The 12,158-nt window shown below is 41.9% G+C and overlaps 1 protein-coding gene across 1 annotated transcript; it reads right to left on the minus strand.

Moving 5' to 3' along the window:
* Nucleotides 1–1,600: 1,600 nt before the first annotated feature.
* Nucleotides 1,601–9,645, minus strand: LOC108249019 (serine incorporator 2). The gene is made up of 10 exons (XM_017438145.3): nt 9,488–9,645; nt 7,158–7,319; nt 6,793–6,971; nt 6,354–6,433; nt 6,145–6,282; nt 5,760–5,929; nt 4,584–4,674; nt 4,311–4,464; nt 2,716–2,931; nt 1,601–2,636 (listed from the first exon to the last, which is right to left on the minus strand). The coding sequence occupies exons 1-10, from the start codon at nt 9,524–9,526 to the stop codon at nt 2,498–2,500; spliced, it is 1,368 nt and encodes a 455-aa protein (XP_017293634.1). The 5' UTR covers nt 9,527–9,645; the 3' UTR covers nt 1,601–2,497.
* Between the last annotated feature and the right edge of the window lie 2,513 nt (nt 9,646–12,158).

Below are 12,158 nucleotides of genomic sequence, written 5' to 3' on the forward strand. Positions count from 1 at the left end.
GGGGGTGGGGGTGGGGGTGGGGGGTTCCATTGGCACTTTTATCCACAACACTTTTAAAAAGACGATAAAACACCTAAAATGAATGTAAAACTAACAGTATTCCTGTTGCTGACTTTCATGCCAGAGTTTTAGACTAACATCATCTTATGTTGACAAATTATGAAGTTGGAGCCATTTTAGTCAAACTTTGAAAACAACTTTATCAAAGTAGCAATACTGCACGATCCAATGCAATGTAATGTTCTGCATGTTCCTCTGGCACCTGCATGACTGTCAGCCATGGTTGGTGTTGGTTAGTTTGTTTATTTCGACTCTTTCATAAAACAGTTCCACCAAATGGCCACAAAGACCAGTGTGTCTTTATGCTAACCCTAACCCTAATCCTCCATGGAGAGATGTCAGCTCTCAGAAATGTAGTGAGAATGGTGGAACCAAAGCAAGCATGGAGCAGAATTCAGCTAACAAAGCACTGAACCTGGAATGGATGTCCTCGTTGTTTTCGAAACATGATGAATTAATGGCTAATTTTTTAGCTGATTCATCATCGGTCGTCCCGTTTCGGCTGTTTCTACCTCACTTCATGGCACAAAGGAGCATCAGGGGCGAGTGTTTTGTTTGCCTGTCTGTTACTAATGAACAGGAAATGTTGGGGTTGTGGGGAAACAGTTGAGGATCTGGATCTGACACTGTGGCCTTGGTGCAGGTTTGAGCTTTCTGATAAATATGCTGTGAAAACAAGTTCACCCTCTGGGGATAACACAGACTAAAGTCTAAGTGTATTACCACACTAACCTTTAGCTCATTATCTGTAAAACTCACTGAGGTACAGTTATGTGTTGAAGGCTGTGGTGGCCATCTTGAATTGGGTTGACTCCAGAAGTTACCAACCTTTTTCCCCTGAATCTAATGGAATATAATGAAAGTCAGTTTGGCAGCAGCATTAAGACGGACTAGTCTTAGCAGAACTGTTTTATAGCCTCACTTCTGTCAGTTTGTATGTCAGTAATGGAGACACAGTTTCCCTGACAGTGAACGTGTTGCTGCAGTGTTTAAATGCACAGATTAGCTGTTACTGGCTTGTATGACCAACAGGAGCTGGCCTGCTCACTGAGCACAACCATGAACAAACCCTACCAGTTCTTCATGGTAAGTCCTCTCTTCCTAAAGAAAAGGAACGCAGCACTCGTTAAATCACACACTCAGGGTTTTACACATGACATAATTCATTACACAAACAGATGTATGAACATACAGAAACAAGGTAAGACCTACACCAAGCAACAAGAAACAATTTCATTCCTGCTGAGGAGCAGGACGTACAACTTCTACTAGTCTACAGGAACGGTTGGTCCTATTTATGATAGCTAATGTGGCACTTTTCCACACCAGCATGTCGTTTTTGAGAAAGATTTGTTTTAAAAAGCCTGAAAAATCCTGTTTGGCTAGCCATTATCCCAGCCTGGACGCCATGACTGACTGACACTGTTAGACCGAACATCTCTTCAACCTTTAACTCCAGGAAGTCTACGCTCCGGTGTTAGGGCTGCTGAAAGAAAAAAACATCCAACTGTGTTTCTCAATAAGGTACAGCCAAACTTTCTTTGTATTATCACAGGCAGCAGCTTTTATTTAGAATAAGAAAACAATATAATCCATCATTCAGAGGAAAACGAATCTTTCTTTGGCAGAGACATCAATGAGGCCGTAGGCAGTGAACAAACCAAAACCCTGAAATCTAAACGCTAACTAATAAGAAATTATTTGTCAAATGTGAAGTTGTAGTTCGACATGGTGGGTAAGAATATATCCCTGTTCAGGCAAAGTCTTGAGATTTTTTTGAGGTTTTGCATTTCTCCTACATCTGTTTCTGGAGCTCTTATGGTTGCAGGAAAGCACCTTCCCTCTGAGAGATGTGCAGCGTGTGTTCCATCGGGGGAATACAACAACACATCTGAGGGACTGTCATGCTGCACGCTCTAACAAATGAGCAGCAAACACAAAAACTTTGGGATTTTACACCTTCAACTACATTTTTCTAAAGTGATGAAAGAGACAACAGCATCACCTAGAGGCCACAATGATGTCCTTACTCTGCTTTAAAACAAACTGAATGCACAATAAAAAGGGAACATTTAACAGAAAGAAAACTTTGGCAAAATCTTAACTGTAAGATAATATTGGTCCCCCGAAGTAAAATAAGACAAATCAAAAATACAAATAAAATCCCCTAAATTTGACCATCTTCATCCTGTAAATAAAAAGGAGACAATATAGTGCAAGGAAGCCGACAGTCCACAGAGAGACCATTTAGCATCGGTCTGCTCGTGTCCCAACAAAGCATGTAGTGCTCTCAGTAACAAGATTTAAGAAAAATGTTTCTTTAACAAGGGGCAGATGTTTGAGGTGAGCTGAGGTTAAAGCAAGGTATTCTCATCTGGGTGTTAGGAATGTTACAGAGACTGGAGTTAAAATTGCTTTTATTGTGGCTGCTGCGGTTTTAGTTGAAGTCTCGATCGGGCAGCACCAGCGGAGCCACCAGGGTCCAGAGGTAGAGGGCCAAGCCCAGCCAGCTGGAACAGATCTTCACCCACACGGCCGGCATGGCGGTCTGCATGGCCTCGTAGTCCGTGTTGGGCCTGGTGAGCGGGAGGCAAGGGGAGGCACGGTAAGAGGAGAGTGGGTCTGTCTGCGGGGAGTTAAACGAGCGATACTTACTTGTACCAGTTAGTGAGGGTCATCATGATGTAGAGGGAGGCCAGAAGGAGGCTGAAGTGGAAGAAGGAGTAGCTGTAGGTCACAGCCTCCTCCTCGTTGTCCACTGCACGGCGGACTCCGTCGTCCCCCACCGGGGCCTCCTCGTCTGCCGTCAGACCCTGGCCTTCCTCCGTCTGCATCAGCTTGTTCACCTGGGAGTTGTTGGACGAGCGGATGCTGTGGGGGAAACAGGAACAGTGTGTCCTTCCTTCCTTGAAGGAATGCCTATCGCCCGTCTCCTTTCAGTTCCACACTAACATCATCAAACCTTAAAAATACTGTCATGATCCCGTAGTGCTCAGAGGATGACTGTCAGCTGCTACTACACCAAATCTGAGCTCAATATTTAGGAAAATCACTGAGCTGTGTAGGTGAAGGTGGAATAGCTGTGGCGGCCATCTTGCATTGGGATGACTCCAAAAGTTCAACCGTTGTAGGTTTTCAGCCCATAAATACAGTCTGAGAGTGGACCGTAAGCAACAAACAGAATGTAATAAACCACCAGAAACCAATCATTGGACTGACATCTACAGCTGATTAACTTCTGGAATCAACACAATTCAAAATGGCCGCCTTCAAATATAACTAAAATGTGGTGTGGTAGTGGCTGAGACCGATCACCAACTTACACTCTGCTAACTGACTGCATGTGTTTAACTCCAGCATTACCTACTGGAATCAACTGTCTGTTAGCAAAATATCTCATGACCCACTGGATGTATTTTTATGAAACTTCCAGGAAATCATAATTTATTGTAGATCTACAACTGTTAACCCTTTGGAGCCAATCCAATTCAAGATGGCCACCACAGCCCACTAATCATAAAAAAACACTAAAGGTTTGGTGTTGTAGCAGCTGAGACTAATCAACAAACATGCTCTGAGAGCTAACACACCTCGACAAATATCCCATGAGGTCAAAGGTTGGACCAAAAAGGCTTGAAGGAGGTGGGATATCTGCGTTCCTTTCATATAAAAAGCCCGTACACGTGGTGACAAAACTCCGGACTATAAGGTGCACTTAAAATCCTTCAGTTTTCTCAAAAAGCGACAGTGTGCCTTATAGATGTAAGAAGTCGTAATGTTTTAGTACGACTTTGGTAAACTACAAAGCTGCACCGCTCGCAGCATTAAGGCTCAGTTAGAGTCACGCAGGACTCTGTGCACGGCGTGCTGACCTGAGGGAGCGGTGGAGGCGTTTATACTTCACACTTACGCCAGTGCAGTACCCTCCTGTGAGTTTTGAACCATTTGATTATCTTTGTGATCTCTCATAGAGGGATCATATAAATGCTGATACAGGTGAACCAGCTCAGCTAGAGCACCAAAATCCTCCATCTTGAACGGAGCGTGGCGCGCACAGTCCGTGCAAAGATACAAAAACTGTGAGGTGCACAACGATGCGCCTTATAGTTCGGTGCGCTTTATATATGACAAAAGTTTGAAAATGGACCGTTCATGGACAGTGCGTCTTATAATCCTGTGTGCCCCACAGTGCAGAAAATACAGTAACTTCCTGTGCACTGACAGAAACATGCTTCTTTTACAGGAAATACCTGGCATAAAGTGTGCAGAAGAGGAAAATGAGCAGTCCCACGATGCTCTGTGCGTCCCACCACTGCACATTACCAGGGGCTGCAGTGGGTCCTGGTGGTGGAGTGGGACTGTTGGGCTGCACCAGACTCAACAGGCTGGGGTTACACTGGCGGTCTGAGGGGGGGAAACACATTCAAACTGTTACCAGCAGGCTGGATGATGGAGTCATTTCCATCGGGTTTTGGTTGGTTTTGCTTTGCTGCTGTTCGGTGACTTGGGTCCTCAGGACTCACTTGGGTTGTTGGTCATGGCTGACCAGGTGAGGTACATGGTGTACAGGGAGATGAGGGAGGCCTGGAGCAGACCTGAGGTAGGCTGAGCATCCTGTGGAGAAATCAAGGGACTTAGTTAAAGGACATTCAGGTTAAAAGCCCTTAAAGATAACTTTAACAACTGAATGCTATGTTCTGTCTGCTTTTCAGGCATGTTTATTAATCTTTTGGCTGCACTAGTATTCATCACAGTGCATGTAGCTCTCACATTGGGAGCTCATTACACACAATATGCTGTCACTGCAAAAACAACTTGTTCAACACAGCAAGAAACTGTTGTTAGGCAGTACAAGGGACACAAACAAACATCTCTGACTCGGTCCCATAATTTGCAAATCAAATATGTTCTTTATTAAATATTCTCTGACTTACAGATCTAATACTAACTGACTCAGCAAATCAAGAGAAAATGTATGAATAAAACCCAACAGTCATTTGAACGCATCGTGCCCCACCACAGGTCTTACTAGAACCACACGGCTCCAATGACCAATCCACGATCTCTATGCACCAATAAACACCCCATGACCCTCAGTCATGCTTGAATCGCCAGAGGCACTTCTCATCACAGTCAGGCTTACTGATGTTCTGCACCTGCATCTTCTTCTCCACAGTACAGCTGAAACTGATGCTGGAGGCCCAGAAACCTCCCATATTCTCACTGGCCATTATTAGGTACAACTGTCTGATTGCTTGTTAACACAAACAGCTAATTAGCCAATCACATGGCAGCAATTCAGTGCATTTAGGTATGTAGAGGTGGTGAGGTTCAAACGAAGAAGAAAGGAATTAAAGTGACTTGGAACATAGGGGTTGTTGGTCTGAGTGTTTCAGAAACTGCTGATTTACTGGGATTTCACGGACTTAGTCTGACTGAACTTTTCTTAAAAGTCCATTTGATTCTTGTTTCTTCAAACATTTTCATTGTATGCCAATGCCACAGGCCTAAAACCATTAAGCACTTGATGAAAACTTCCACAGATCAGGTACTTTACAGAGCTCAAGTGACTTAGTAAAACTAAAGCAAAGTATGTTAGCTAGTTCTTCTGCACTAGTTTCAGGAAGACAATGGCTGACCCCATCAGGGCCAGGGCTTTCCCCTCATTAATCATTTGTCTTTTGAAGAGTGTACATTACCTGAACTTTGGGCAGAATGGACACGATGGAAACAACAATGCAGAAGATGAAGTTCAGGCTGATGAAGACCTTGTGCTCTGTGCAGTCGTCCGGTTTGGTGTAAAGCACGTAGAAGAGCACAACAGCAGCGAAGGACAAAGCATAGAAGATGAAGGTGCAGGACAGGAGAGCTGAAAAACAAACCAAGTCATTTAACATTTATAATGAACCTGAAACAAACTGTTCAAACTTTCAATTAAACTGTTGACTGAAACTGTTTAGTCTCTGTTTTTTAATTTTAACAGCTCAGATTCAGCTTCTTCAGCAAAGCCATTCTTCAACACTTCACAGAAAATGCTCATTTCTCAGTTAAAACGTCTGTAAAAAGAGCGCGTTGCCTCTCTACCTGCGAACCAGCATTTGGTGTTTCCGTTCTCTGCCTTCTCCAACCAGGACTGGTTCCAGGAATGAGCAAAGTCCACCAGCAGGATGAGCTGGATGATGATGAAGATGAAGGATCCCACCACACCAAAGTAATACCACACTGAGGACAGGCGGCAGACAGCTCAGGATGAGTCAACCCTAAATCACTATAAACAAACCACCTCTTCATACCTGTGGTAAATGTGTCATCTGGAATGAAGAAAGCTCCCACAGTTAGACCAACCAGTGCAAGAAACTTGAAGAACCAGAATCTGAGACAAAAAAAGTTGGGTTTTAAACAATAAAAATTAAAATCCTAACATTCCTTGTAAGATTGCATATCGCCCGCCACCTTTCATGCCACAGGTTGAGAATAAGACCATCTGTAAAACTGTAGCAACATTTGTGTTGTTCATGCCAATTACCTGTGGCAACCATGTTGGATTGGACTCCAAAGGTCAATTAGTTGTAAATGTACATCCTATGATTACATTCTGAAAGTTTTTATGAGAACCTGTCCAGCGGTTCATGAGAACCATTAGAACTGAATAAAAAGGTTCCTGTGTGCAGAGCCCATGTTTGTCCGCCACAGTGCAGTGTATCATCAGAACACGGAGCACGCTCTACAAACCCGTTTTGCAAGGAAGCTCGTGGGTCCTTGCTGCTGCGCACTCGGATCATGATGATGAGGAAGAGGAAGAAGAAGCAGGCCATGGCGAAGCACATGCGGTAAACGGACTTGTAGCCCACGATGATGTCACAGTTCACATGGCCAGTTATGCTGGTACTGTCCTTACAGAAACCTGGAATCTGATCATGTGATAGGACATTAATAAGATCACAGGTGACGAGACTTCTGAACATCTCAGGAAAACAAACCTATATTTCCACTATCCATGTTGCTGTGTTATACTAATACAAACAAATCTTTTTGTTTTATTTATTTTTTTACTTTGAAATGCTGAATGAGTTAAAAGACCAAACGAGACTTTGTACTTTCTTCAGATGTTCCTCCATGCCTGGGAGGATCATAATGATGGACACCAGTGTTCCCAGCAGCAGCAGGAAGGAGAAGGCCAGCCGGCTGATGGTGGAGTTGTACGTGGACGGGCAGCATGACGACAGCAGGCAGGAGGCCGAGCCGCACAGACAGGACGCCTGCAGGACGGACCGCGAGTGACACATTCAGACAGCTTCAGAAAAGTGAAGTCTGGGATAATTAGGGCCAGTTTGTACACATCAGAGTTAGGAGAATAAACCAAAAAATGTAAAAATGCAGCGTGAACGTTGAGTGAATCACTGAATGACAGCTTGTTGAAGAAGCTGAAACTGAACTGTAAATGTTAAAACAAGCCCAACAGATGCCCAAACGATCAGAACACAAGCTAAAATGAGCAGAAAAGTAGCTAAATGCCTGGAGCCAAAAGTTAAACTTAACCAAATCGTTGCCAAAAACTAAAATTTGTCAAACAGTAGTTAAAGCTCTTCAAGTTCTCTTCCACCTGTTCCCTGTCCTCACCACAGATCAGAATGTCCTCTGCAAACATCAAAGTCCACAGGGATTCCTGCCTGACCTCATCTGTTAGTCTGTCCATCACGAGAGCAAACAAGAAGGGGCTCAGAGCTGATCCTTGATGTACTCCCACCTCCACATTGAAGCTATCTGTCACTCCTACAGCACACCTCACCACTGTCCTGCTGTCCTCATACAAGTCCTGCTGTCCTCATACATGTCCTGCTGTCCTCATACATGTCCTGCTGTCCTCATACATGTCCTGTACCAGTCTAACATACTTCCCTGCCACTCCAGATGTCCTCATACAACAGCACAGCTCCTCCCTCAGCTTCCTGTTGTTTGCTTTTTCTAAATCCACAAAGACACAATGAAGTTCTTTCTGACCCTCTCTGTTCTTCTCCATCACCATCCTCAAAGCAAACCTGGTGTCTGTGGTTCTTTCTTGGTATAAAATCATACTGCTGCTCACAAATAGTCACCTCTTGTCCAAGTCTATTTTCCACAACTCTCTCCCAGATCTTCATTGTGTGGCTCATCATCTTAATTCCTCTGTAGCTGCTACAACTCTGTACATCATCTTTGTTCTCAAAGATTGGCACCAAGACACTTCTCCTCCATTCCTCAGACATTTTCTCACTCTCCAGAATGCCACTGAATAATCGATTCAAAAACCTCACTGCCATCTCTCCTAGACATTTCCATACATCCATTAGTATGTCATCAAGTCCAGCTACCTTTCCGTTCTTCATCTTTTCTCAAAGCTTTCTGGACCTCATCCTTACTAACCTTTTCCACTTCCACAGTTTCTATGACCTCTACTCTTCTTTCCCTTTCATTCTGGTCATTCATCAGCTTCTCAAAGTACTTCCATCTTCCCATCACTCTCCTCTCTTGTTAGAACATTACCATTTCTACCTTTAACAAGCCTAACCTGCTGCACATCCTTTCCAGCCTGGTCCCTCTGTCTTGCCAGTCGATACAAGTCCTTCCCTCCGTCCTTAGCGTCCAGCCTCTTGTAAAACTCATCATATACCTCCTGTTTTGCCTTTGCTACCTCCCTCTTTGTCTTATGTTGGCTCTCCAGATATATTCCTGTTTACTCTCTGCAGTCCTCTCACTGTCCCATTTCTTCTTGGCTAACCTGTTCTTCTGGATAACTTCCTGCACTTCACTATTCCACCACCAGGTTTCCTTATTATCTGTTCTCTGTCCAGATGACACATCAAGTATCTTCCTATCTGTCTCTCTAATCACTGTAGCTGTAGCGGCCCAGTCATCTGGAAGCTCTTTCTTACCACTCAGAGCCTTTAACAGCTCCTTCCTGAACTCTTCTCTGCCTTTACTCTTTCCCTCTTCATCACCACCACAGTCATCCTCCTGTTTGGCCACAACCTTACAGCTGAAAACAATGCCTGTCCGTGTAAGAAGTTATGAACGAAAACGTTTCGGCTCCTAATAAAATTATATTGAGATTTTACAAAACTTCACTTCGACTAAAGAATCTTAAAATAGTGTTTATAATATTAACTTCTTTAAGTTAAACACTTGCGTAGTTTAGTACGACAACTTTTCCGGAAGTTACGCCAAAAAACAGCAATACCAAACTAAACTAAATCGTAACAAACTGTTTTTAAAATTGATATTTTACATTGTTCTGTATGCCATGTTTTAAATTGGTATGTAGTTTCACTTACAGGCTTGGCTCGCCTAACGACGACACGTAAACTTTAATATATTAGTCAAAAAGCGACATAGAAACAAGATCCCTAATACTTATAAACCAACACTTCAAAGTAAAATGTCTACTTACACAGCTGCCGAGAGACCCCAGCGCCAAACACGCACCCATTTTAGTTTTGTTCCACAAAACACCGTTTAAAAAATCGTAAAAAACCCTCAAAACTTTCAGGAAGACGCTGACCCAAGATGGCGGTGTGAAGTCACTTTGAAACAGCAAATGGACATCCGCTTGTCCCTTTCAAAATAATAGTTTTGTTGTCTATGGACTTTTTCCAAACAACGTCCTTAACTGCGTTCGGACGGCCTTACCTTTTATTTTGAAGACCAGCAGTTTCCGGTGTTTTCCAGTTAAATCACAGATCAGGAGTTCTTTGTTTTGGGCGTTTCTTAAAAACAAACCAAGCAAAACAAACAAACAAAACAGTGTCGCACTGTTACTACCCTTTAATCCTGCTCGGATTTGTATGATTTGTTGTCGCTTTGTCTGGAAACTTTACCTGAATAAATGAAGAAAGAAAAAAAGCTTATAACTTATAACGCATTTACATTAGTTTTATTTTAACTTTTTTTTTGTGAAACGTCATTGGTTGCCAACTGACCCGTCTCATATTTGAAACTAAGAAGACGCCAGTGCAAATTTATTTATAGATCAATTCAATAGGTGAAACAGGAATTTTGTATAATCAGAGCTAAAGAATGATCTTTTCTTCTGCAGGGACTGATGCTGAACACATAATATTCTTTAAGCTGCTTCTTGTCTATGTGATCAGAAAGCATTTATTATTCAAAGTGACAGCATATTTCAAACACAAATTAGACAAAATGCTGAGTGCTGACTGAATTTGCTAAAATTGGCTCAATAAGCTAAATGTTTCTTCCAGCAGTTAAAAGTTTAAACCTGAATAGAAAGGGTGATGATCCGTGTATCATTCGTTCTTTCCATTTTCAATTAAATATCAAAAATCAAATAATGAAAAACGGACTGGTTATTTTGTTTTTTGTTTTTCATTATAACACCAAAAACGAAAAAATGCCTGGTTTTTCATCTTTCACTTTGAGGCTAAGATTGAAAACATGAAATGGAAAAACGGGCAGCAGGACAGAATTTGATTTTAATATTTAATTGGCCGGGTTTAGGTGACCCGGAAGTTTGGTAAGGAGCGCTACCAAACATCAAACGTTATCTTGTTATCAGCCACCATAGACACTGTTTACGTAGACACCTCAAAGACTGGCGCTGTCTGTTGGAGCTGACGAGTCAGCGCAGCCGCCATCTTGGCTGGGTCCTTCACATGTCCCCCAGTTCAGTTCTTTGTACAGAGGAAGCTGTTTGTCCAACTAAAATAATCAGAACTCTCTGAATCTTTACATGATTTTTCACAGTTTGGTTTGTTACAAACAGCAGAGATGTAGTTATGATACAGGAAGCTTTCACACATTAAAAATACGTACTTTCATGCTGAAAGACTTTGTTTTATGCTTTTAGGGTTAGGGTTAGTAATAGTAATAACTGTGTATTTCAATATATTTCATATTTTAATAAAGAAACAAGTTTGATTGTTTAAATGATTGTTCATGTAAATTTATTTCACTCTCTCACACACATACACACACAATCCTGAGCCTTCTGTATACACCACATCAATAATTTCTTTATATTTTTGTGTGCCGTGTATGCACACACATGCAGTTTTTTTAAAGGCCTGGAAAAGTAATCTTTAAAAACTCCAGGTCTTTCCAGGGTCTTACACTGCCCTGCTTTAACTGGGGCTGGAGAGCTGAGGTTCACTTTCAGGGACAGAAAGGTTCACTGGAAGCTCTCTGCAGCTTTCCTTCAGGTTTCTGTGTTTCTAAAATATAAGACATATAATACTTAAAAACAATTTAATTGAAAACAACTTGAAAAGGTTTTAGTATCCCACAGTGTATTGTAATACACAATACATAATTAATTCCTAAACATGCAGAAAGAACTAACAGGTAAAAACAGGTTTAACAAAGTGTGATACTAACTTTAGTTTTACACATGAATCATAGACATTTCTGTTAGCATGTACAGTAAAAAACACTGTGCATGGTTTCTCCCCTTGTTATGACCTAAATGCCTCTCACCTTGTTTATCTTCGGTTGCTCTTAGGGCAAAGTGTTTTTTATGATCAGCACCAGATCTGCAGGTGGCAGGATTATCAAATGCAAAACGGTAATGTCTGTTAGATAAACATAAGGTCATGCAAAGCCCAGCTGTATATAATGGGGTCCAAGACACAAGCTCAGTGAACAAAGTTTGTGGCTGAGAACAAGCACTGTTCTGTGTTACACCTTTGTGCCTTGCAATATTGCAATAAACAGGAATTGACGACCATTTTATGGAGTGCCTCGTCTCTCATAGCGTATTTCTGTCCTTGTTAAATAAAGATTTCCACAACAGGTATATACACAGTAGGACATTTCAAATTCTCCACTGACCAAATAAATTTGGGTATCTAGGGAAAATGGTTATTAGTGGATATATTTTAACAAGTCTTTCAGAAAGCAATCATTGGCTTTACCTCTATAACCTTTGAAGTCAATTAAATTCAAAATTGCTGCCACAACTAATGAAAGTTAGCCAACACATAAATGACTATAACTCAGTCAGTTTTACAGATATTGCACTAAAATCTGTTGTGATGGTAGCTGAGAGTCATTCACATCACATACACTGAGCATAACCAAATTAGATTCTGCAAATTAATATTTCA

Source organism: Kryptolebias marmoratus, linkage group LG5, assembly GCF_001649575.2.
Source record: "Kryptolebias marmoratus isolate JLee-2015 linkage group LG5, ASM164957v2, whole genome shotgun sequence".
Taxonomy (NCBI): domain Eukaryota; kingdom Metazoa; phylum Chordata; class Actinopteri; order Cyprinodontiformes; family Rivulidae; genus Kryptolebias; species Kryptolebias marmoratus.